Here is a 27,222-nt window from a genome sequence, read left to right as displayed (position 1 = left end):
GTTTCCCATGCCAACAAAGCCCTTGAATTGAATTGAGTTCTAGAACATGCTTTTGATTTGAATTGAGTTCTAGAACATGCTTTTGATTTGAATTAAGTTCTAGAACATGCTTTTGATTTGAATTGAGTTCTAGAACATGCTTTTGATTTGAATTGAGTTCTAGAACATGCCATGATGACACTTCTGACATCCTCGACAACAGATTGGACGTTGGGCAGTACAAATGGCTTTGTTAGTATTGCATTGTCACTCACACACACGGACGGACACGCGGACACACACACACACACACGGACACACACACTCAGGGAGAATTGGAGAGGCCAGTGGAATGTTTTCATATCAACAGTAGTGGTCAAACCAGACAGGCTTAGTTTAGCTCTCACCCACTGTTTACAGTGGCACTACACAGCAGCTAGAAGCCACTCATCAAGAGGGAGGAGTCTCTCTCTCTCTCTCTCTATATATATACACCACTCTCTCTCCCTAGAGACCAACAGAGTCCCTCCTCCCTCATATTGTAATGCACCCCTCTCTCTTCTATTCAAGCTCTAGAGCCCCCCAGCCACTCACAGGTATCTATGAATAATCATGACCTGAAGCTTTTCATTGGATGGTTAAAAGTTCTAATTACATTCCATATGCGTAAAGCAGTGGTAACAGTATCACACTTCCAATGAGAGGTTAATATGAATATTCATTTATAGACTTAACCTATGAATCCTTCTGTTGGGGACAGGTTGTCTATGAAATAAAGGCCAAAGTGTGTGTGTTCTCTCTCTCTCTCTCTCTCTCTCTCTCTCTCTCTCTCTCTCTCTCTCTCTCTCTCTCTCTCTCTCTCTCTCTCTCTCTCTCTCTCTCTCTCTCTCTCTCTCTCTCTCTCTCTCTCTCTCTCTCTCTCTCTCTCTCTCTCTCTCTCTCTCTCTCTCTCTCTCTCTCTCTCTCTCTCTCTCTCTCTCTCTCTCTCTCTCTGTGTCTCTGTCTCTCTCTCTCTCTCTCTCTCTGTGTGTGTCTCTCTCTCTCTCTCTGTGTCTCTCTCTCTCTCTCTCTCTCTGTGTCTCTCTCTCTCTCTCTCTCTCTCTCTCTCTCTCTCTCTGTGTCTCTCTCTCTCTCTCTCTCTCTCTCTCTCTCTCTGTCTCTCTCTCTCTCTCTCTCTGTCTCTCTCTCTCTCTCTCTCTCTCTCTGTGTGTCTCTCTCTCTCTCTCTCTCTCTCTCTCTCTCTCTGTTGTTTCCACATAATTTAAATGAAAGCTCGCCACCATTGGACTCTGGAGCAGTGGAAACGTGTTCTCTGGAGTGATGAATCATGCTTCACCGATGCATAATGCCCACTGTAAAGTTTGGTGGAGGATGAATAATGGTCTGTGGCTGTTTTTCCATTTTGGGGCTAGGACCTTTAGTTCCAGTGAAGGGAAATCTTAACGCTACAGCATACAATGAATATTCTAGATGATTCTGGGCTTCCAACTTTGAGGCAACAGTTTGCTGAAGGCCCTTTCCTGTTTCAGCATGACCATTTTATTTGTTTAACCTTTATGTCAGTTAAAAAATAAATTCTTATTTACAATGACAGCCTACCGGGCAACAGTTGGTTAACTGCCTTGTTCAGGGGCAAAACGTCAGATTTTTACCTTGTCAACTCTGGGATTCGATCCAGAAACCTTTCGGTTACTGGCCCAACGCTCTAACCACTAGGCTACCTGCGAGGTCCATACAGAAACGGTTTGTCGAGATCGTTGTGGAAGAACTTGACTGGGCTGCCAGAGCCCTGACCTCAACCCCACCAAACACCTTTGGGATGAATTGGGACTGCGAGCCAGATCTAATCGCCCAACATCAGTACCAGACCTCACTAATTCTCGTGGCTGGAAATGGAAGCAAGTTCCCTCAGCAATGTTCCAGCATCTAATGGAAAGCCTTCCCAGAAGAGTGGAGGCTGTTATAGCAGCAATGTTCCAGCATCTAATGGAAAACCTCACCAGAAGAGTGGAGGCTGTTATAGCAGCAATGTTCCAGCATCTAATGGAAAACCTCACCAGAAGAGTGCAGGCTGATATAGCAGCAAAGGGGGGACCAACTCCATATTAATGCCTATCATTTTTGAATTAGATGGTTGACAAGCAGGTGTCCACATACTTTTGGTCATGTAGTGTATATATCCAGCCCCCCCCCCCCCCTCCGACAGCAAATCTAATTTAAGTCTTAGTGGTAAACACCAACTTGGAAAACGGTGCCACCTCAGACTAGAATTAGCTGCGGTTCTACAGTTACCTTCAGACTGAGTGTATGTGTGTGCGTGTGTATGATGACTGCGCATGTGTGTGTCTCCTACACATAAGAGGTGCTTCCTGTACAAAGCCCTCTCAGCCCTCCTCATCCTCCTCCAGCCCTCCAGCCCTCCTCCAGGGCTCCTCACACTCCACCAGCCCTCCTCACCCTCCACCAGCCCTCCTCACCCTCCACCAGCCCTCCTCACCCTCCACCAGCCCTCCTCACCCTCCACCAGCCCTCCTCCAGCCCTCCTCAACCTCCTCCAATCCTCCTCAACCTCCTCCAATCCTCCTCAACCTCCTCCAATCCTCCTCAACCTCCTCCAATCCTCCTCAACCTCCTCCAATCCTCCTCAACATCCTCCAATTCTCCAATTCTCCTCAAACCCTCCTCAACCTTCTACAGCCCCTTCAACCTCCTCAAACCCTCCTCAACCTTCTACAGCCCCCTCAACCTCCTCAAACCCTCCTCAACCTTCTACAGCCCCCTCAACCTCCTCAAACCCTCCTCAACCTTCTACAGCCCCCTCAACTTCCTCAAACCCTCCTCAACCTTCGAAGCCCCCCTCAACCTCCTCCAGCCTTTACAGAGAGAAGTTCAATCAGATTAGTGCTAAGGTTATGATGTCAACAACCGGCTCCAAACAGAGCAGGGGACGGGGCAAGGTGGCTAGGGGAGGCTAGGTGGCTAGGGGAGGCTAGGTGGCTAGGAGAGGCTAGGTGGCTAGGAGAGGCTAGGTGGCTAGGTGGCTGGGGGAGGCTAGGTGGCTAGGGGAGGCTAGGTGGCTACGGGGGTCTAGGTGGCTGGGGGAGGCTAAGTGGCTAAGGGGGTCTAGGTGGCGACGGGAGGCTAGGTGGCTAGGGGGGCTAGGTGGCTAGGGGGCGGGCTAGGTGGCTAGGGAGGCTAGGTGGCTACAGGAGGCTAGGTAGCTACGGGGGCTAGGTGGCAAGGGGGGCTAGGTGGCTAGGGGAGGCTAGGTGGCTAGGGGAGGCTAGGTGGCGAGGGAGGCTAGGTGGCGAGGGAGGCTAGGTGGAGAGGGGAGGCTAGGGGGCTTGGGGAGGCTAGGGTGCTTGGGGAGGCTAGGGGGCTTGGGAAGGTTAGGGGAGGCTAGGTGGCAACGGGAGGCTGAGATGTTTTTGTAGGAGAAGGGGGAGGAAAACTGTTTCCCCAGACCAAGACAGACAGGAGGAGAAGACAGAGAGAGTGATAGAGCGATGGAAAGGGGAGAGATGGAGCGAGGGAGACCGATAGAGATTTTTTTGTTAGTTTAATCTTTATTTAACCAGGAAGGGCTCATTGAAATTTGAAATCTCTTTTTCAAGGGAGAGGGGAGAGGGACAGAGGGAGAGAGATGGAGAGGGACAGAGGGAGAGAGATGGAGAGGGACAGAGGGAGAGGGAGAGCGATAGAGAGGGAGAGATGGAAGGAGAGCGATAGAGAGATGGAAAGGGGAGAGGGACACTGGGAGAGATGGAGAGGGAGAGCGATAGAGAGGGACACTGGGAGAGCTTGAGAGGGAGAGTGATAGAGAGATGGAGAGGGACACTGGGAGAGATTGAGAGGGAGAGTGATAGAGAGATGGAGAGGGACACTGGGAGAGAGGGAGAGAGAGTAGGATAGTGAGATTGTTTTCATAAATCTCAATGTCACACACTCACTCGTACACACACCCTCTCCCCCTCGTACACACACCCTCTCTACCCCTCGTACACACACCCTCTCTACCCCTCGTACACACACCCTCTCTACCCCTCGTACACACACCCTCTACCCCTCGTACACACACCCTCTACCCCTCGTACACACACCCTCTACCCCTCGTACACACACCCTCTCCCCCTCGTACACACACCCTCTCCCCCTCGTACACACACCCTCTCCCCTCGTACACACACCCTCTCCCCTCGTACACACACCCTCTCCCCCTCGTACACACACCCTCTACCCCTCGTACACACACCCTCTACCCCCCTCTCCCTCAGTCTACATACAGAATCGTGTCAGATCCATGTGTTGAACAGGAAAAGGGATTTATGATCCCTCCATGGAGTCTCCCTATGGAACAATGTGTCCCAAATGGCACACTATTCCCTATTTAGTGCACTACTTTAGACCCGAGGTCTATGGGCCCCCTGGACAAAAGAAGTGCACGACACAAGGGGAACGGGTGCCGAATGTTCCCAGGCCGTTCTAATTCCCAACGCCTGGAAAACATTCCCGCCAGCTCGGCCATTCCCCCAAAACCGAGCGGGAATCACAAAAGGCCAGGGAGCCGGAGAGCTGCCTCAGTGTTTAGAGTCCGTCTGAAAGCACACATGTAATTCACCCATCAATCACTCTAGCTCCCTCGTCCTCTCACGCTAAACGGGGGAGGGGAGTGTGTTCCTGTAAGCCAGACACACACACACACACACACACACACACACACACACACACACACACACACACACACACACACACACACACACACACACACACACACACACACACACACACACACACACACACACACACACACACACACACACACACACAATACTATACAGACACACAAACAGGCAGAAAGGGGCAGGGCCACACACACAAATACAAGACAGACACACAAATAGGCAGGGAAAGGGTCACACGCACACACAGTCCCCACTCCTACAGACATCCACCCCCCCTCCCCATACACACACACCTTCTTCTCCTATACATTTCCACCCCTGCACAGCCCGCCCCCACAATCTATAAACACAGAGCCTGGCCAGCTCTATATCCCTCTATGGGTAAGTGCCTCCAACCTCCCAGTTGAAATCACACAGACACACATTTACAGTGAGTGAGTGCACGGGCCGTGACCCTGCAGAAACAGTGTAGCATATTGTCTCTGACTATTGTTACTGTATGATCTTCTTTTATTGTGTTGCATTGTGGGGAGAGGAGGGGGGTCCTATGTTTCCCTTTGCTGACATGCTGCCAGCTCTCTTTTACAGACATATATTTGAATCCCCCCCCCTAAAAAAAGACTTCCTAAAAGGTAAAATAAAACAAATGAAATGAATAAATAAAGATGAATAATATTTAGAACATCTATAATTCAGAAGAATAATGTGGTTTATTCTGAGATGCCAGGCGATGGGTCATGATGATGCCTAAATGCTGACTAAATGTTAGTAGACGTGAGACAGCAGTACTAGCAGGTACTTCCTGTTAACCATGTGATTTAACAGGTACACCCTCTTGAGTCTTTCTGTCATTTGTGTTTCCCAGACAGGCTCAACACAGAGGCGTCCTGTCAATTAGAATGGTAATAACTGAACTCAACTTTGTCAGAGAATAGTCTTATTCACCGATAATACTATGGTAATAACTAACTTCAAATTGAATCGCTGTCTTACAAATGCTAATACCATAATATAATAAAGTATCCAGTAGGGCTGGGAGTGTCTCTCTCTCTCTCTCTCTCTCTCTCTCTCTCTCTCTCTCTCTCTCTCTCTCTCTCTCTCTCTCTCTCTCTCTCTCTCTCTCTCTCTCTCTCTCTCTCTCTCTCTCTCTCTCTCTCTCTCTCTCTCTCTCTCTCTCTCTCTCTCTCTCTCTCTGTGTCTCTGTGTCTCTGTGTCTCTCTCTCTCTGTGTCTCTCTCTCTCTCTCTCTCTCTCTCTCTCTCTCTCTGTGTCTCTCTCTCTCTCTCTGTGTGTCTCTCTCTCTCTCTCTCTGTGTGTGTGTCTCTCTCTCTCTCTCTGTGTCTCTCTCTCTCTCTCTCTGTGTGTGTGTCTCTCTCTCTCTCTCTGTGTCTCTCTCTCTCTCTCTCTCTCTCTCTGTGTCTCTCTCTCTCTCTCTGTCTCTCTCTCTCTCTCTCTCTGTCTCTCTCTCTCTCTCTCTCTCTCTCTCTCTCTCTCTCTCTGTGTCTCTCTCTCTGTGTCTCTCTCTCTCTCTCTCTCTCTGTTGTTTCCACATAATTTAAATGAAAGCTCGCCACCATTGGACTCTGGAGCAGTGGAAACGTGTTCTCTGGAGTGATGAATCATGCTTCACCGATGCATAATGCCCACTGTAAAGTTTGGTGGAGGATGAATAATGGTCTGTGGCTGTTTTTCCATTTTGGGGCTAGGACCTTTAGTTCCAGTGAAGGGAAATCTTAACGCTACAGCATACAATGAATATTCTAGATGATTCTGGGCTTCCAACTTTGAGGCAACAGTTTGCTGAAGGCCCTTTCCTGTTTCAGCATGACCATTTTATTTGTTTAACCTTTATGTCAGTTAAAAAATAAATTCTTATTTACAATGACAGCCTACCGGGCAACAGTTGGTTAACTGCCTTGTTCAGGGGCAAAACGTCAGATTTTTACCTTGTCAACTCTGGGATTCGATCCAGAAACCTTTCGGTTACTGGCCCAACGCTCTAACCACTAGGCTACCTGCGAGGTCCATACAGAAACGGTTTGTCGAGATCGTTGTGGAAGAACTTGACTGGGCTGCCAGAGCCCTGACCTCAACCCCACCAAACACCTTTGGGATGAATTGGGACTGCGAGCCAGATCTAATCGCCCAACATCAGTACCAGACCTCACTAATTCTCGTGGCTGGAAATGGAAGCAAGTTCCCTCAGCAATGTTCCAGCATCTAATGGAAAGCCTTCCCAGAAGAGTGGAGGCTGTTATAGCAGCAATGTTCCAGCATCTAATGGAAAACCTCACCAGAAGAGTGGAGGCTGTTATAGCAGCAATGTTCCAGCATCTAATGGAAAACCTCACCAGAAGAGTGCAGGCTGATATAGCAGCAAAGGGGGGACCAACTCCATATTAATGCCTATCATTTTTGAATTAGATGGTTGACAAGCAGGTGTCCACATACTTTTGGTCATGTAGTGTATATATCCAGCCCCCCCCCCTCCGACAGCAAATCTAATTTAAGTCTTAGTGGTAAACACCAACTTGGAAAACGGTGCCACCTCAGACTAGAATTAGCTGCGGTTCTACAGTTACCTTCAGACTGAGTGTATGTGTGTGCGTGTGTATGATGACTGCGCATGTGTGTGTCTCCTACACATAAGAGGTGCTTCCTGTACAAAGCCCTCTCAGCCCTCCTCATCCTCCTCCAGCCCTCCTTATCCTCCTCCAGCCCTCCTCCAGGGCTCCTCACCCTCCACCAGCCCTCCTCACCCTCCACCAGCCCTCCTCACCCTCCACCAGCCCTCCTCACCCTCCACCAGCCCTCCTCACCCTCCACCAGCCCTCCTCCAGCCCTCCTCAACCTCCTCCAATCCTCCTCAACCTCCTCCAATCCTCCTCAACCTCCTCCAATCCTCCTCAACCTCCTCCAATCCTCCTCAACCTCCTCCAATCCTCCTCAACATCCTCCAATTCTCCAATTCTCCTCAAACCCTCCTCAACCTTCTACAGCCCCTTCAACCTCCTCAAACCCTCCTCAACCTTCTACAGCCCCCTCAACCTCCTCAAACCCTCCTCAACCTTCTACAGCCCCCTCAACCTCCTCAAACCCTCCTCAACCTTCTACAGCCCCCTCAACTTCCTCAAACCCTCCTCAACCTTCGAAGCCCCCCTCAACCTCCTCCAGCCTTTACAGAGAGAAGTTCAATCAGATTAGTGCTAAGGTTATGATGTCAACAACCGGCTCCAAACAGAGCAGGGGACGGGGCAAGGTGGCTAGGGGAGGCTAGGTGGCTAGGGGAGGCTAGGTGGCTAGGAGAGGCTAGGTGGCTAGGTGGCTGGGGGAGGCTAGGTGGCTAGGGAGGCTAGGTGGCTACGGGGGTCTAGGTGGCTGGGGAGGCTAAGTGGCTAAGGGGGTCTAGGTGGCGACGGGAGGCTAGGTGGCTAGGGGGGCTAGGTGGCTAGGGGGCGGGCTAGGTGGCTAGGGAGGCTAGGTGGCTACAGGAGGCTAGGTAGCTACGGGGGCTAGGTGGCAAGGGGGGCTAGGTGGCTAGGGGAGGCTAGGTGGCTAGGGAGGCTAGGTGGCGAGGGGAGGCTAGGTGGCGAGGGGAGGCTAGGTGGCGAGGGGAGGCTAGGGGGCTTGGGGAGGCTAGGGTGCTTGGGGAGGCTAGGGGGCTTGGGAAGGTTAGGGGAGGCTAGGTGGCAACGGGAGGCTGAGATGTTTTTGTAGGAGAAGGGGGAGGAAAACTGTTTCCCCAGACCAAGACAGACAGGAGGAGAAGACAGAGAGAGTGATAGAGCGATGGAAAGGGGAGAGATGGAGCGAGGGAGACCGATAGAGATTTTTTTGTTAGTTTAATCTTTATTTAACCAGGAAGGGCTCATTGAAATTTGAAATCTCTTTTTCAAGGGAGAGGGGAGAGGGACAGAGGGAGAGAGATGGAGAGGGACAGAGGGAGAGAGATGGAGAGGGACAGAGGGAGAGGGAGAGCGATAGAGAGGGAGAGATGGAAGGAGAGCGATAGAGAGATGGAAAGGGGAGAGGGACACTGGGAGAGATGGAGAGGGAGAGCGATAGAGAGGGACACTGGGAGAGCTTGAGAGGGAGAGTGATAGAGAGATGGAGAGGGACACTGGGAGAGATTGAGAGGGAGAGTGATAGAGAGATGGAGAGGGACACTGGGAGAGAGGGAGAGAGAGTAGGATAGTGAGATTGTTTTCATAAATCTCAATGTCACACACTCACTCGTACACACACCCTCTCCCCTCGTACACACACCCTCTCTACCCCTCGTACACACACCCTCTCTACCCCTCGTACACACACCCTCTCTACCCCTCGTACACACACCCTCTACCCCTCGTACACACACCCTCTACCCCTCGTACACACACCCTCTACCCTCGTACACACACCCTCTCCCCTCGTACACACACCCTCTCCCCCTCGTACACACACCCTCTCCCCCTCGTACACACACCCTCTCCCCCTCGTACACACACCCTCTCCCCTCGTACACACACCCTCTACCCCTCGTACACACACCCTCTACCCCCCTCTCCCTCAGTCTACATACAGAATCGTGTCAGATCCATGTGTTGAACAGGAAAAGGGATTTATGATCCCTCCATGGAGTCTCCCTATGGAACAATGTGTCCCAAATGGCACACTATTCCCTATTTAGTGCACTACTTTAGACCCGAGGTCTATGGGCCCCCTGGACAAAAGAAGTGCACGACACAAGGGGAACGGGTGCCGAATGTTCCCAGGCCGTTCTAATTCCCAACGCCTGGAAAACATTCCCGCCAGCTCGGCCATTCCCCCAAAACCGAGCGGGAATCACAAAAGGCCAGGGAGCCGGAGAGCTGCCTCAGTGTTTAGAGTCCGTCTGAAAGCACACATGTAATTCACCCATCAATCACTCTAGCTCCCTCGTCCTCTCACGCTAAACGGGGGAGGGGAGTGTGTTCCTGTAAGCCAGACACACACACACACACACACACACACACACACACACACACACACACACACACACACACACACACACACACACACACACACACACACACACACACACACACACACACACACACACACACACACACACACACACACACACACACACACACACACACACACACACACACACACACACACAATACTATACAGACAGACACACAAACAGGCAGAAAGGGGCAGGGCCACACACACAAATACAAGACAGACACACAAATAGGCAGGGAAAGGGTCACACGCACACACAGTCCCCACTCCTACAGACATCCACCCCCCCTCCCCATACACACACACCTTCTTCTCCTATACATTTCCACCCCTGCACAGCCCGCCCCCACAATCTATAAACACAGAGCCTGGCCAGCTCTATATCCCTCTATGGGTAAGTGCCTCCAACCTCCCAGTTGAAATCACACAGACACACATTTACAGTGAGTGAGTGCACGGGCCGTGACCCTGCAGAAACAGTGTAGCATATTGTCTCTGACTATTGTTACTGTATGATCTTCTTTTATTGTGTTGCATTGTGGGGAGAGGAGGGGGGTCCTATGTTTCCCTTTGCTGACATGCTGCCAGCTCTCTTTTACAGACATATATTTGAACCCCCCTAAAAAAGACTTCCTAAAAGGTAAAATAAAACAAATGAAATGAATAAATAAAGATGAATAATATTTAGAACATCTATAATTCAGAAGAATAATGTGGTTTATTCTGAGATGCCAGGCGATGGGTCATGATGATGCCTAAATGCTGACTAAATGTTAGTAGACGTGAGACAGCAGTACTAGCAGGTACTTCCTGTTAACCATGTGATTTAACAGGTACACCCTCTTGAGTCTTTCTGTCATTTGTGTTTCCCAGACAGGCTCAACACAGAGGCGTCCTGTCAATTAGAATGGTAATAACTGAACTCAACTTTGTCAGAGAATAGTCTTATTCACCGATAATACTATGGTAATAACTAACTTCAAATTGAATCGCTGTCTTACAAATGCTAATACCATAATATAATAAAGTATCCAGTAGGGCTGGGAGTCTCTCTCTCTCTCTCTCTCTCTCTCTCTCTCTCTCTCTCTCTCTCTCTCTCTCTCTCTCTCTCTCTCTCTCTCTCTCTCTCTCTCTCTCTCTCTCTCTCTCTCTCTCTCTCTCTCTCTCTCTCTCTCTCTCTCTCTCTCTCTCTCTCTCTCTCTCTCTCTCTCTCTCTCTCTCTCTCTCTCTCTCTCTCTCAACCCCCCCCCCCTTTGTGTTATTTAAAAATGGTTTTGTTTTATGCAGAGGGCAGGAGACAAGCCACGGACAATGAACTTCCCACTGTACCAAACCTCTTATCAACAGAGCGGGGATGTTGTTACGAGCTAAGTGCAAACCCGACACCTCTCATAGAAACACCCTGGTCAGATAGGAACCACATTAAACCCAAGATGGCGAGGGAGAGCGACAAGCAGTCCCCTGCACCTCTCTGGGTTAAATGGATGAAATGAAGAAGACATGACTGTCCATGTGTCCCCTTTTTCCTCTTGGCACAAAGAGGATATATTTGAATATGTGATTCATATCTATGTAAAACTAGACTCTCTCCATCCCTGTCATACAATGCATTGCAGACAAAAGGTCCTTTCTTTCATGCTTTAACTGAATCTCCTATGGAGGAGTCTTCTGAAATGGTAGATAACACCATAGAAAAAATAATATAGTTTGGCCCTGGTAGAATTTAGCCTCACTATAAAACAGACAGAATATAGTTTGGCCCAGGTAGAATTTAGCCTCACTATAAAACAGACAGAATATAGTCTGGGCCAGGTAGAATTTAGCCTCACTATAAAACAGACAGAACATAGTTTGGCCCAGGTAGAATTTAGCCTGGCTATAAAACAGACAGAATATAGTTTGGACAGGTATAATTTAGCTTGGCTATAAAACAGACAGAATATAGTTTGGGCCAGGTAGAATTTAGCCTGGCTATAAAACAAAGGGCTGCATTCACTATTGTTCGTTTGACTTTCCACTGGTTCAACCAGGAACGTAGTCAAGTGACTAAGAACAGTATCTATAGTGACTAAGAACAGTATCTATAGTGACTAAGAACAGTATCTATAGTGACTAAGAACAGTATCTATAGTGACTAAGAACAGTATCTATAGTGACTAAGAACAGTATCTATAGTGACTAAGAACAGTATCTATAGTGACTAAGAACAGTATCTATATAGTGACTAAGAACAGTATCTATATAGTGACTAAGAACAGTATATATATAGTGACTAAGAACAGTATATATATAGTGACTAAGAACAGTATATATATAGTGACTAAGAACAGTATCTATAGTGACTAAGAACAGTATATATATAGTGACTAAGAACAGTATCTATAGTGACTAAGAACAGTATCTATAGTGACTAAGAACAGTATATATATAGTGACTAAGAACAGTATATATATAGTGACTAAGAACAGTATATATAGTGACTAAGAACAGTATCTATAGTGACTAAGAACAGTATCTATAGTGACTAAGAACAGTATCTATAGTGACTAAGAACAGTATCTATAGTGACTAAGAACAGTATATATATAGTGACTAAGAACAGTATATATATAGTGACTAAGAACAGTATATATATAGTGACTAAGAACAGTATCTATAGTGACTAAGAACAGTATATATATAGTGACTAAGAACAGTATATATATAGTGACTAAGAACAGTATATATATAGTGACTAAGAACAGTATATATATAGTGACTAAGAACAGTATATATATAGTGACTAAGAACAGTATATATATAGTGACTAAGAACAGTATATATATAGTGACTAAGAACAGTATATATATAGTGACTAAGAACAGTATCTATAGTGACTAAGAACAGTATATATATAGTGACTAAGAACAGTATCTATAGTGACTAAGAACAGTATCTATAGTGACTAAGAACAGTATCTATAGTGACTAAGAACAGTATATATATAGTGACTAAGAACAGTATCTATAGTGACTAAGAACAGTATCTATATAGTGACTAAGAACAGTATATATAGTGACTAAGAACAGTATATATATAGTGACTAAGAACAGTATCTATAGTGACTAAGAACAGTATATATATAGTGACTAAGAACAGTATCTATAGTGACTAAGAACAGTATCTATAGTGACTAAGAACAGTATATATATAGTGACTAAGAACAGTATATATATAGTGACTAAGAACAGTATATATATAGTGACTAAGAACAGTATCTATAGTGACTAAGAACAGTATATATATAGTGACTAAGAACAGTATATATATAGTGACTAAGAACAGTATCTATAGTGACTAAGAACAGTATATATATAGTGACTAAGAACAGTATCTATATAGTGACTAAGAACAGTATATATATAGTGACTAAGAACAGTATATATATAGTGACTAAGAACAGTATCTATAGTGACTAAGAACAGTATATATATAGTGACTAAGAACAGTATATATATAGTGACTAAGAACAGTATCTATAGTGACTAAGAACAGTATATATATAGTGACTAAGAACAGTATATATATAGTGACTAAGAACAGTATCTATAGTGACTAAGAACAGTATCTATAGTGACTAAGAACAGTATATATATAGTGACTAAGAACAGTATCTATAGTGACTAAGAACAGTATATATATAGTGACTAAGAACAGTATCTATAGTGACTAAGAACAGTATATATATAGTGACTAAGAACAGTATCTATAGTGACTAAGAACAGTATCTATATAGTGACTAAGAACAGTATCTATAGTGAAAACAAGAGTATCTATAGTGAAAACAAGAGTATCTATAGTGAAAACAAGAGTATCTATAGTGAAAACAAGAGTATCTATAGTGAAAACAAGAGTATCTATAGTGAAAACAAGAGTATCTATAGTATCTATAGTGAAAACAAGAGTATCTATAGTGAAAACAAGAGTATCTATAGTGAATTGGCAAGACGGCATCTCGTGTGTAACCACATTCATATTTCAGCCCACACACCATCCGGACACAAACATGTTGACCGCACTGTCTGTTTGGTTGCTTTGCTCGGGCTGTCAGTGAAGGACCATCTGTTAGACCAAACAATAGAGCTTATTTAGTGTAGACCAGGAATGCAAGCCTGTTCTTCTGACTACCACTCCAACCATAGGCTGTGTTATAACTATGTGCCAGACCCCTTCGCTACATTCCACAGCAAATGTGGGTAAATATGTCCTGATAGTCTAGCAGGCAGAGTGTCTGCATGTGTCCCAAAATTGTACACTATTCCCTATGTAGTGCACTATTTCTGAACAGCTCCCTGGATAAAATGTGTGCACTATTCCCTATGTAGTGCACTATTTCTGAACAGCTCCCTGGATAAAATGTGTGCACTATTCCCTATGTAGTGCACTATTTCTGAACAGCTCCCTGGATAAAATGTGTGCACTATTCCCTATGTAGTGCACTATTTCTGAACAGCTCCCTGGATAAAATGTGTGCACTATTCCCTATGTAGTGCACTATTTCTGAACAGCTCCCTGGATAAAATGTGTGCACTATTCCCTATGTAGTGCACTATTTCTGAACAGCTCCCTGGATAAAATGTGTGCACTATTCCCTATGTAGTGCACTATTTCTGAACAGCTCCCTGGATAAAATGTGTGCACTATTCCCTATGTAGTGCACTATTTCTGAACAGCTCCCTGGATAAAATGTGTGCACTATTCCCTATGTAGTGCACTATTTCTGAACAGCTCCCTGGATAAAATGGTACACTATTCCCTATGTAGTGCACTATTTCTGAACAGCTCCCTGGATAAAATATGTGCACTATTCCCCATGTAGTGCACTATTTCTGAACAGCTCCCTGGATAAAATGGTACACTATTCCCTATGTAGTGCACTATTTCTGAACAGCTCCCTGGATAAAATGTGTGCACTATTCCCTATGTAGTGCACTATTTCTGAACAGCTCCCTGGATAAAATGGTACACTATTCCCTATGTAGTGCACTATTTCTGAACAGCTCCCTGGATAAAATGGTACACTATTCCCTATGTAGTGCACTATTTCTGAACAGCTCCCTGGTTGAAATGTGTGCACTACACACATAGGGAATATGGTTCCATGTGGGACGGAGACATACAGCCGGTCTGTGAATAGAATCACATCACTTCTCACAGACAGATGGGAGAATATGCTGCAAGGCTTTTACACAGAAACAAGGTTGTTATCACCAACATCCAGGCAGCAGTGACTACAGGAGAGCAGCAGTGACTACAGGAGAGCATCAGTGACTACAGGAGAGCAGCAGCAGTGACTACAGGAGAGCAGCAGTGACTACAGGACAGCATCAGTGACTACAGGAGAGCATCAGTGACTACAGGACAGCATCAGTGACTACAGGAGAGCAGCAGTGACTACAGGAGAGCAGAACAGCAGCAGTGACTACAGGAGAGCAGAACAGCAGCAGTGACTACAGGAGAGCAGAACAGCAGCAGTGACTACAGGAGAGCAGAACAGCAGCAGTGACTACAGGAGAGCAGAACAGCAGCAGTGACTACAGGAGAGCAGAACAGCAGCAGTGACTACAGGAGAGCAGAACAGCAGCAGTGACTACAGGAGAGCAGAACAGCAGCAGTGACTACAGGAGAGCAGAACAGCAGCAGTGACTACAGGAGAGCAGAACAGCAGCAGTGACTACAGGAGAGCAGAACAGCAGCAGTGACTACAGGAGAGCAGAACAGCAGCAGTGACTACAGGAGAGCAGAACAGCAGCAGTGACTACAGGAGAGCATCAGTGACTACAGGAGAGCATCAGTGACTACAGGAGAGCATCAGTGACTACAGGAGAGCAGAACAGCAGCAGTGACTACAGGAGAGCATCAGTGACTACAGGAGAGCATCAGTGACTACAGGAGAGCATCAGTGACTACAGGAGAGCAGCAGTGACTACAGGACAGCATCAGCGACTACAGGAGAGCAGCAGTGACTACAGGACAGCATCAGTGACTACAGGAGAGCAGCAGTGACTACAGGACAGCATCAGTGACTACAGGACAGCATCAGTGACTACAGGAGAGCATCAGTGACTACAGGATATCAGCAGTGACTACAGGACAGCATCAGTGACTACAGGAGAGCAGCAGTGACTACAGGACAGCATCAGTGACTACAGGAGAGCAGCAGTGACTACAGGAGAGCAGCAGTGACTACAGGACAGCATCAGTGACTACAGGAGAGCATCAGTGACTACAGGATATCAGCAGTGACTACAGGAGAGCATCAGTGATTACAGGAGAGCATCAGTGACTACAGGAGAGCAGCAGTGACTACAGGAGAGCAGGACAGCAGTAGTGACTACAGGAGAGCATCAGTGACTACAGGACAGCATCAGTGACTACAGAAGTCAGCAGGTACATTGACTTGTTGCTGCATTTCAATGGCAGACAGACAAAAAAACATACAGCTCTTGGAGCTGAATGCTCAAAAACAGTGTTTACACTATTGAGACGCATAGACGTGTTATTTATCACATTCGATTAGACCACTAGTTCTATGAGCCGATCCCAGTAAAGCGATTCTTGATGGTAAACCGTTTTCCCTTCACGGACACGGCTCCTGTGCGCTCAGCCTGATCGAACCTTTCGCACCCGAAATCTGTCGCAGACAGTAAAAAGCAATCCCATGCATAGGCTACTCAAATGATAGCCCATCATCACAGGGTACTCCGTGTGTTTTTTTTTACTGAGGAAATAATCCCACATTATAAATACTGAATATACGTTATCCTAATGTTGGCTATTGATGAGAGAGCGCACAAAAGAAGCGCTGGTTAGTTTACGTGAATTCCAAGTAATAACACGGACCTGAACAACGGAAGTAGCCTATATCTGTGAAAGATTAACAAACACTTATCCTAATGTTCTTAGGCCGTTAATGTAGCAGAATATCTTAACAACTTTTGTAAAAGAAGTCCATACACAATTGACTTGTCCGCGCAGCTTAAATCGGAGTGCAGAACATTGTTTCACGCGCATGGAAATATATTTTCTTAAAAGCGTGCACGTGACTACATGCTTTATGCGTCGAAACCATTCGTGTAGAGACTAATAAATACAAACAAAACGACAACATTTTGTCCTAACTTCTAATTGTTTCAATACACGTTGTGATATGTTTACAAACATCATATAAAATCCGCTATTCCGTTATTCCATTCAATGTGTTGTGCTTTTCTCCTTTATTGAATGCAACCATTGCATCCAAGCAAATGCGTTTGTTTTTTCGGGGAAAAGAATATAGCATTTTAAAGATTACTTACGATTTGAGAGGATTCTGAATGACAGTCGCCATTTTGCTGCGAAACTGTAACCCAATACTCTAAATCTCAGAGCTGTTTGGGACCCCATGAAGAAGACAACCAATAAGGTGCTAGGCGCCCCGCTCCTTAACCAATACAATAATAGTATCCAGAGATCAGGCGTGGTTTATGAGAAAACTGTCAAAAGCGTTTCATAAAGACGACGACGCTTGATACAGTAGCTAGAGTACAACTTTATATTTATCTGTGATGTTGCACACATATACAAATCATCACCGGTCACTAGTCAGTATAAATCCATTGCATAGTGTGGGTATATATCGCCCGGCGTATGAAAGAGATATTTCAGGGAGCGGCTGCATTTCCTCGCAAGGAAAATAAAAACATGGTCAGTTGTCCTACTGTGTTCCTTTGTGCCTGTCGCAAACCGACCATCTTTTATTTTCTCAACATATAAGATACTCTTCTTCCTTCAGTGGCATTTAGCAAAACAAATAGAATGGTATTAGAACAATTATATAATCATATTCAGTAGTGCAGTAAAATACAATAACATAGGGCAGATTTTGGTTTGATTGATATTTATAAGAAGCATTAATCAAACATGAAGGTTTGTTTACACAATAAATTAATTACAAAGCAATGCTCTATCCATAACCTAAACCAATCACAACTGCTTTACCACTACAGAAGACAGTCATCTCTGATACAATGTTACAAATGTTTCATTCATGAGAATGATGATTAAAAGTTACATTTCGTTAGAGGAAACGATAGTGATTGATGGCGCAAGCAGCCAATAGTGAAGCCGCAAAGAGGGTCACTATTGTGAGCGATAAGCCAATGAGGGTTAGGGGCGGGTGTTAACTTGGTCACGTGGGTGCAACGTTGTAGCAGGTAAAATTAACTTTGTGTCAAAGCTCCGATGTTCAATAATATATTTGATCAACATGGTATCCTCTAATTACTACACGAATAACGCCATTTCATTTTAAATATAGTAATGATTCATCATTCAAATTGTCTACGTACCACGTGTCTGTATTTAAAGGGCTTTTGTTAGCAAGCGAAATGGCTAGCCGAATTAGCTAACTTGCTAGCTAGCTACCAAGTACACAACACAGAAGCGAGTGACAGACTTTGTGTTGATGTTTACTGTCCGGTATTTGTATCCATAGCAATAGCAGGGATGAAGAAAGGGAATTGGCGTGACAGGGGCAGGGACCGTAGGCGACTCGGTTACCGCTCTGACGGGCAAACGGACAGGACACAGGAACAAAGGTAGGATGGTGACAATGTCTCTCACGACCACAGGTTGGTTGGCTGGCCCAAATTATGTGTAAACTACCTTATTCACAGCTCGTTTACTTGATCTATCAAATGCCCGGGGCGTTCATGGGCCATTAATCTCAATTCAGTGTATGTTATATGATCGGAATTACACGTATTCCTAAATTCTGTTATAATCCTGCCAGTGTGTTGTTTTACCGGTGTAATGGTGGCATTGGGCTCCAGAGTGGTGCAGCGGTCTAAGGCACTGCATCTCAGTGCTAGAGGCATCACTACAGACCCTGGTTCGATACCAGAGCTGTTTCACAACCGGCCGTGATTGGGAGTCCCATAGGGCGGCACACAATTGTCTCAGCGCCGTCAGGGTTAGGCCGGGGTAGGCCGTCATTGTAAATAATAATTTGTTGTTAACTGACTTGCCTCTCCTCTCTGGTCCCCAGGTATGGCAGCAGTGAAGCAGGCCCCTCCTACAGAGACAGGACCCCAGAGAATAGGTCTATTTCTGATACTGCAGCCTCCTCGTCCTCCTCTTCGTCCTCCTCCTCCTCCTCCGCTGCTCCAGGTCAGTTACACTCAGACACACCTTTCTACATGGCTGTAGAATGACTACTTATAAAATCAGTGCAGTCCAAAGTGTGTCACTGCACGTACAAGGACAATACAGACTCCGTGTCTTTATCGTCCACGTGTACCTTTGTCCTTCCATCTCCAGAGCTGCCGGGGTTCTACTTTGACGCTGAGAAGAACCGTTACTTCCGTCTGCTGCCGGGCCACAACAACTGTAACCCTCTGACCAGAGGGCTGCTGCAGGAGAGAGAGCAGGAGAAACACAGGGCCAGGATGATCACTGAGGACGAGAGGCCCAGGAAGGTACTACCACAGACGGGGAACTTTTTACCCTATCGAATAAAATAAAAAAATGTTTTGTATCTTATCGCCGATAGATGACGTCTCTCCTTCCCTAATTGAAAACGACAGCAGCAGCTCTGAAGGGCTTTTCTAGTGTGTTTTGTTTCTCCCTCCAGAAAGCACCAAGAGCAGGCCTGAACTCAGCTCTGTTGCTGCAGAAAAGACACCTGGGTCTGCTACCTGGGAACTCTTACAGTAGGTACGGTATCAGAAGTACACACACACGTACGTACGTTATTGTGTCCCTTATGATTGTGTCCCTTATGATTGTGTCCCTTATGATTGTGTCCCTTATGATCGTGTCCCTTATGATCGTGTCCCTTATGATCGTGTCCCTTATGATCGTGTCCCTTATGATCGTGTCCCTTATGATTGTGTCCCTTATGATTGTGTCCCTTATGATTGTGTCCCTTATGATTGTGTCCCTTATGATTGTGTCCCTTATGATTGTGTCCCTTATGATCGTGTCCCTTATGATCGTGTCCCTTATGATTGTGTTGCCCAGGCTGATCCATGAGGTGAAGGTGAGTGGGATGAGACGTCACAGACTGGAGGTCCAGAGCTCTGAAAGCAGCAGTCCCAACACAGACCACTTTAGACTCATAGTGGTGAGTTACACACACACACACACACACACACACACACACACACACACACACACACACACACACACACACACACACACACACACACACACACACACACACACACGCACACGCGCTTTCTTTTGACTTTTAAGAAGAACGTTGGCAATGGTAGACTGGTGTAAACTTCCTCCTGATTACCCTCTTCTTTTCTCTCTTACTCCTCTTCCTCTGTCCTCCCCTCACTTCTTCCTCCCCTTTCACCCCCCCTCCCCCTCCCCCTCTTCTCTCTCTCCCTCCTCCCCTCTCTCTTCCCCACACTTCCTCCCCTCTCCTCTTACCCCCTATTCTCTCTCTCTCCTTTCCTCCCCTCTCCTCTTCTCTCTCTTCTTCCTCCCCATTTCCTCCTCTTCCCCCTCTTCTCTCTCTCTCCCCTCCTCCCCTCTCTCTTCCCCACACTTCCTCCCCTCTCCTCTTCTCTCTCTCTCTCCTTCCTCTCCTCTTCTCTCTCTCTCCTTCCTCCCCTCTTCTCTCTCTCTCCTTCCTCCCCTCTCCTCTTCTCTCTCTCTCCTTCCTCCCCTCTCCTCTTCTCTCTCTCTCCTTCCTCCCCTCTCCTCTTCTCTCTCTCTCCTTCCTCCCCTCTCCTCTTCTCTCTCAGGGTGACTCTGCATGTGAGCGAGTGTTCACGGTTAACGACGTGTCTCACGGAGGCTGCAAGTACGGCATCATGAACTTCAGAGGCTGCAGCAGGGGCTCCCTGTCTGTCAAGATGTGTGACAACCTCTACTTTACAAATAGAAAGGTGAGAAGGAGAGACAGGACTGAGGATAACCTCTACCAACAGAAAGGTGACATGGATGGAGGGGAGGGTTAGGAGCTGGGGGGAGAGACTGGGAATGAAGGCTAGTTTTGGAGTTGGGCATTAGAAGCATGCTGGATGGTAGGTACCTGTGTCGTCTGTTACACCTGTTCAGTACCTGTGTTGTCTGTTACACCTGTTCAGTATCTGTGTTGTCTGTTACACCTGTTCAGTATCTGTGTTGTCTGTTACACCTGTTCAGTATCTGTGTCGTCTGTTACACCTGTTCAGTACCTGTGTTGTCTGTTCCACCTGTGTTGTCTGTTCCACCTGTGTTGTCTGTTACACCTGTTCAGTATCTGTGTTGTCTGTTACACCTGTTCAGTATCTGTGTTGTCTGTTACACCTGTTCAGTACCTGTGTTGTCTGTTATACCTGTTCAGTATCTGTGTTGTCTGTTACACCTGTTCAGTATCTGTGTTGTCTGTTATACCTGTTCAGTACCTGTGTTGTCTGTTACACCTGTTCCGTATCTGTGTTGTCTGTTACACCTGTTCAGTACCTGTGTTGTCTGTTACACCTGTTCAGTACCCGTGTTATAAACATGTTGTCTGTGTTTCAGGTGAACTCTATCTGCTGGGCCTCCGTCAGCCACTCTGACTCACACGTCCTGTATCCGTCTTACACAGCAGACTGTGATGCTACTCAATGTGGTTAATGACCCTGCTTCCTTAGCGGAGTTGCCAGCAACCCGGATGCTTCCGGTGTTACTAGGATACGGCTAAATCAACCTTCCTTCTCAGCTGAAAGCCGAATGTGGGAACTCCACTCTGGTGTTTATTTTAGGCCTGCTACGTTAGAGTTCATGACCCTAGTTTGTCTCGACGGGGGTCAAAGGTCCCCTCAGGCATGTTCATATTCAGACCGTTGTCAGTAGCTGTACTTAAGAGAGTTGGGTTGGTGTTTTCTTGACTCCAGTGTTCAGCCTGTGTCTGGTGGGCATGGCAGAGACTCCTGGCTGTGTCAGTTTACTACCAGCCTCGCTCTTCAGTAACTCCAACCCAGGTAACTTTTCCATGTGCTTCTTTCAGAACATACTATACTTTTCATGACATTTTACTGTAATGTAATACTATAATGTTCATATATTTCATGCTGAGCGCATTTGTTATTTCTCTCCTCCTCCTCTCGTCCTCGCCCTCCTCTCTCCTCCTCCTCCTCTCTCGTCCTCGCCCTCCTCTCTCCTCCTCCTCTCTCGTCCTCGCCCTCCTCTCTCCTCCTCCTCTCTCGTCCTCGCCCTCCTCTCTCCTCCTCCTCTCTCGTCCTCGCCCTCCTCTCTCCTCCTCCTCTCTCGTCCTTGCCCTCCTCTCTCCTCCTCCTCTCTCGTCCTCGCCCTCCTCTCTCCTCCTCCTCTCTCGTCCTCGCCCTCCTCTCTCCTCCTCCTCCTCCTCTCTCCTCCTCCTCTCTCGTCCTCGCCCTCCTCTCTCGTCCTCGCCCTCCTCTCTCGTCCTCGCCCTCCTCTCTCGTCCTCGCCCTCCTCTCTCGTCCTCGCCCTCCTCTCTCCTCTCTCGTCCTCGCCCTCCTTTCTCGTCCTCGCCCTCCTCTCTCGTCCTCGCCCTCCTCTCTCCTCCTCCTCTCTCGTCCTCCCTCTCTCTCCCCTCCTCTCTCGTCCTCGCCCTCCTCTCTCCTCCTCTCTCGTCCTCGCCCTCCTCTCTCGTCCTCCTCTCTCGTCCTCGCCCTCCTCTCTCGTCCTCGCCCTCCTCTCTCGTCCTCGCCCTCCTCGTCTTCCCCCTCCTCTCTCGTCTTCGTCCTCTCTCGTCTTCGTCCTCTCTCGTCTTCGTCCTCCTCCTCTCTCGTCCTCCTCCTCTCTCTTCTCTCTCGTCCTCCTCCTCTCTCGTCCCTCTCTCGTCCTCCTCTCTCGTCCTCCTCTCTCGTCTCCTCCTCTCTCGTCCTCCTCCTCTCTCGTCCTCCTCTCTTGTCCTCCTCCTCTCCTCCTCTCTCCTCCTCCTCTCTCGTCTCCTCCTCCTCTCTCGTCCTCCTCCTCCTCTCTCGTCCTCCTCTCTCTCCTCCTCCAGACCAGCCGGGGATGCTGTGTAGTTTTAAGATCTCTACAGCCTGGTCCTGTGCCTGGTGTCTCAACCCTCAGGCTGACAAAACATTTAGCACGGGTGAGTTGGAGGCCTCATATCTTTACCAATTGATTAGCATTTTACACTACAATGTTAGTGATACAGGAGCAAGCAACAGCATTTTATACCACACACACACACACACACACACACACACACACACACACACACACACACACACACACACACACACACACACACACACACACACAGGTTGCAGGTTAGATTCTGGTAGCCAGCCTGTCTTTTCTCTTAACACTGGCCTGGTGGCCATTTTGAAAAGCACAATTTTAGTGACCGTTTCCCCGTCTGTCTCCTGTGGCCGCCTCCTGTGGCCGTTTCCCCGTCTGTCTCCTGTGGCCGTCTCCTGTGGCCGTTTCCCCGTCTGTCTCCTGTGGCCGTTTCCCCGTCTGTCTCCTGTGGCCGTTTCCCCGTCTGTCTCCCGTGGTCTTTGTGTTCCTCTGTTGCCAGGTCTGTCTCGCAGGGTGATAGTGACGGACGCAGTGACGGGCAGGAGACAGACCTATGGCATCAGCAGTGATGTGCTGGCACAGCAGTTTGCCCTCAGGGTGAGTTAGTGGTGCCAAGGCATTCACTTAGTCTCATTGTCACAAAAGGTGTAACCAACACTGGTGAGAAGCTGATGTTTCTGAAGTGTGTGTGTGTGTGTGTGTGTGTGTGTGTGTGTGTGTGTGTGTGTGTGTGTGTGTGTGTGTGTGTGTGTGTGTGTGTGTGTGTGTGTGTGTGTGTGTGTGTGTGTGTGTGTGTGATGAACAGATGGAGGGGCGCTTCTCAAACTTCTTTATTATTGACTTTCAGAGTTTATAACAGCCCTTTCCCCCTACCTTATACCCCTCCCCTCCCTCATTCCCCTCGCCCTCCCTCATTCCCCTCGCCCTCCCTCATTCCCCTCGCCCTCCCTCATTCCCCTCGCCCTCCCTCATTCCCCTCGCCCTCTCTCATTTCCCTCCCTTATTCCCCTCCCCTGTCTCATTCCCCTCTCCCTCCATCCAGGCTCCGGTCTTGTTTAATGGCTGCAGGTCAGGAGAGATCTTCAGTATCGACCTGCGTCAGAGAGGCAGACGGGACCACAGCTGGAAGGCCTGCAGGTTCTCCCAGGACTCTGCTATCACCTCCGTACGAATACTACAGGATGAGAACTACCTACTGGCCGCGGACATGATTGGAGAGGTGGGACAGACAGATACACTGGGACAGGCCACACACACACACGGACACACACACACACGGACACACACACACACACACACACACACACACACACACACACACACACACACACACACGGTAAAGTTCGCCTTCAACTGTGTTTTACCTGTGTGTTGATATGTGTCACTGCAGATCAAGCTGTGGGATGTACGAGTAACAAAACCAGTGCGGAAGTACGAGGGTCATCATAACCAACACGCCTACTTACCCCTCCACGTCAACGAAGCTGAGGGACTGATGATGGCTGGTAGGTTACAGGGCCTTACTGCTGGTAGGTTACAGGGCCTTACTGCTGGTAGGTTACAGGGCCTTACTGCTGGTAGGTTACAGGGCCTTACTGCTGGTAGGTTACAGGGCCTTACTGCTGGTAGGTTACAGGGCCTTACTGCTGGTAGGTTACAGGGCCTTACTGCTGGTAGGTTACAGGGCCTTACTGCTGGTAGGTTACAGGGCCTTACTGCTGGTAGGTTACAGGGCCTTACTGCTGGTGGCTGGTAGGTTACTACTTTTTGATAACTTCAAGTTCGTGCAATCCCTTCCTAAGTTGAAGTCTCTCTGGATACTTGAAGACAAAGGTACTCAACTTGTACTGCACTGCCTCGGACGACAGATGATTGGTTAAAGGAAATGGATAATAAAACGAGTTACGAGTCTCCGTAGCCGACCTTTAAACAGGTCAACATTCACAAGGCTGCGGGGCCAGATGGATTACCAGGACGTGTGCTCCAGGCATGTGCTGACCAACTGGCAGGTGTCTTCACTGACATTTTCAACCTGTCCCTGATTGAGTCTGTAATATCAACATGTTTCAAGCAGACCACCATAGTCCCTGTGCCCAAGAACACAAAGGCAACCCAATTTGCATACCGCCTTAACAGATCCACAGATGATGCAATCTCTATTGCACTCCACACTGCCTTTTGCCACCTGGACAAAAGGAACACCTATGTGAGAATGCTATTCATTGACTACAGCTCAGAGTTCAACACCATAGTGCCCTCAAAGCTCATTACTAAGCTAAGGACCCTGGGACTAAACACCTCCCTCTGCAACTGGATTCTGGACTTCCTGACAGGCCGCCCCCAGGTGGTGAGGGTAGGTAGCAACACATCTGCCACGCTGATCCTCAACACTGGAGCTCCCCATGGTTGCGTGCTCAGTCCCCTCCTGTTCATCCACGACTGCAACTCCATAATTTTCCCGGCATCAACAGCATGCAATGCCACCAGGGGTCTCCAAGTCCAAAAGGAATTCTCAGCACAAATAGAACCTCATAGAATGCCAAATAGAACCACATAGAATGCCAAATAGAACCCCATAGAATGCCAAATAGAACCCCATAGAATGCCAAATAGAACCACATAGAATGCCAAATAGAACCCCATAGAATGCCAAATAGAACCCCCATAGAATGCCAAATAGAACCCCCATAGAATGCCAAATAGAACCACATAGAATGCCAAATAGAACCCCATAGAATGCCAAATAGAACCACATAGAATGCCAAATAGAACCCCATAGAATGCCAAATAGAACCCCATAGAATGCCAAATAGAACCCCCATAGAATGCCAAATAGAACAGTATTGTAAAGAGCCATGATCGCATGGAACTCCCATCTTCAATTACTCAAGCAAAGAGCAAAATTACCTTTAAACAACATCTCATGGAACAGCAGCGGACACACCTCATTTTGTTGTTGTATTTTAAATGTGTGCGACTGTCAGTGTCTATCGGTGTTTTGTTACTAGTCTTTTTTTTATAAATTTATATTTGTGGACCCCAGGAAGAGTAGCTGATGCTTTTGCAAAAGCTAACGAGGATCCGAATAAACATTTAAGAAAAGTGCCTGCTAAATTACTGAAATGTACATGTCAAATGAAATGAGAAAAGAATGACAAGTATCTTGCCCATTCCCATTTGTCTTCTCCAGTGGGTCAGGACTGCTACACCCGTCTGTGGTCTCTGGGGGACGGCCAGCTCCTGAGGACCATCCCATCTCCCCACCCTGCTGGAAAGGACATGATCCCCAGCGTGGTCTTCTCTTCTCAGCTTGGAGGCAACAGAGGCCTGCCTGGTCTCCTCATGGCTGTCAGGCACGATCTGTACTACTTCCCTTATAACAGTGACTACCAGGAGGGAGGAGGGGTAGTGACTGAGGCAGCCTGCTAGGGGGGGGCTCGGCTGAGGCAGCCTGCTAGGGGGGGGCTCGGCTGAGGCAGCCTGCTAGGGGGGCTCGGCTGAGGCAGCCTGCTAGGGGAGGGCTCGGCTGAGGCAGCCTGCCAGGGGAGGGCTCGGCTGAGGCAGCCTGCCAGGGGAGGGCTCGGCTGAGGCAGCCTGCCAGGGGAGGGCTCGGCTGAGGCAGCCTGCCAGGGGAGGGCTCGGCTGAGGCAGCCTGCCAGGGGAGGGCTCGGCTGAGGCAGCCTGCCAGGGGAGGGCTCGGCTGAGGCAGCCTGCCAGGGGAGGGCTTGGCTGAACCTTTCTTTGCAAAGTAACTGGAATGAAGAAGACTCTTACTGCCTAAAGTTATCAGCCTGGAGCTTCAAGACTTCAAGTGCAGAGTTGGGTCTGACCATAGAACGTTGGGTCTGACCATAGATCTGCGAAGTGGAGAGTTGGGTCTGACCATAGTGTTGGGTCTGACCATAGTGTTGGGTCTGACCATAGTGTTGGGTCTGACCATAGTGTTGGGTCTGACCATAGTGTTGGGTCTGACCATAGTGTTGGGTCTGACCATAGAGCTGCAGATGGAATGAAGAAGACTCTTACTGCCTAAAGTTATCAGCCTGGCGCTTCAAGACTTCAAGTGGAGAGTTGGGTCTGACCATAGATCGTTGGGTCTGACCATAGATCTGCGAAGTGGAGAGTTGGGTCTGACCATAGATCTGCGAAGTGGAGAGTTGGGTCTGACCGTAGAACGTTGGGTCTGACCGTAGAGCTGCAGATGGAGAGTTGGTTCTGACCGTAGAGCGTTGGGTCTGACCGTAGAGCTGCAGATGGAGAGTTGGTTCTGACCGTAGAGCTGCGAAGTGGAGAGTTGGGGCTGACCATAGAGCTGCAGGTGGACTGCTGGAACATGGATCCAGGACTCTCTACTATATTTGTCTACCAGTGAACCCTGAATTATGTCCACAGAAACTGCAATTCATCAACTGCTATTATTGAAGTTGTTTTTTTTTATTTATAATAATAACGGTAATTATTCATCCGAAACAGATTTCAATGATTGATGTAAAGTTTATACGATTCAAAACAATGTATTTTATCCATGGTGATTGAATGGATGGTGTGGA

The 27,222-nt window shown here is 47.7% G+C and overlaps 2 protein-coding genes across 4 annotated transcripts in view; one reads left to right on the top strand and one right to left on the bottom strand.

Moving 5' to 3' along the window:
- LOC123990494 (zinc finger protein DPF3) overlaps nucleotides 1-17,121 on the bottom strand; it is a 63,289-nt gene extending 46,168 nt beyond the window's left edge. For both annotated transcript variants that reach the window (XM_046291045.1, XM_046291046.1), the window contains exon 1: nucleotides 16,990-17,121. In XM_046291045.1, coding sequence (XP_046147001.1) covers nucleotides 16,990-17,021 — 32 coding nt within the window. In that variant the 5' untranslated portion in view covers nucleotides 17,022-17,121. The remainder of the gene's footprint in view (nucleotides 1-16,989) is intronic.
- Nucleotides 17,122-17,224: 103 nt separating this feature from the next.
- wdr21 (WD repeat domain 21) lies at nucleotides 17,225-26,112 on the top strand. Of its 2 annotated transcripts, none has more exons than XM_046291044.1 (14): nucleotides 17,225-17,377; nucleotides 18,168-18,270; nucleotides 18,720-18,841; nucleotides 18,992-19,149; nucleotides 19,305-19,387; nucleotides 19,694-19,796; nucleotides 20,431-20,574; nucleotides 21,194-21,243; nucleotides 21,557-21,636; nucleotides 22,647-22,739; nucleotides 23,172-23,269; nucleotides 23,715-23,891; nucleotides 24,063-24,177; nucleotides 25,863-26,112. In XM_046291044.1, exons 2-14 carry the CDS (start codon nucleotides 18,179-18,181, stop codon nucleotides 26,099-26,101), a joined length of 1,554 nt encoding a protein of 517 aa, XP_046147000.1. In that variant the 5' UTR covers nucleotides 17,225-17,377; nucleotides 18,168-18,178; the 3' UTR covers nucleotides 26,102-26,112. The 2 variants fall into 2 exon arrangements, with proteins under 2 accessions (XP_046147000.1, XP_046146999.1); XM_046291043.1 differs by lacking the exon at nucleotides 17,225-17,377 and adding an exon at nucleotides 17,851-17,886.
- The last annotated feature ends 1,110 nt before the right edge of the window (nucleotides 26,113-27,222 follow it).

The sequence above is a fragment of the Oncorhynchus gorbuscha genome, linkage group LG12 (genome assembly GCF_021184085.1).
Source record: "Oncorhynchus gorbuscha isolate QuinsamMale2020 ecotype Even-year linkage group LG12, OgorEven_v1.0, whole genome shotgun sequence".
Taxonomy (NCBI): domain Eukaryota; kingdom Metazoa; phylum Chordata; class Actinopteri; order Salmoniformes; family Salmonidae; genus Oncorhynchus; species Oncorhynchus gorbuscha.
Note: the sequence above shows the minus strand (reverse complement) of the source record. Positions and strands in the feature narration are given on the sequence as shown.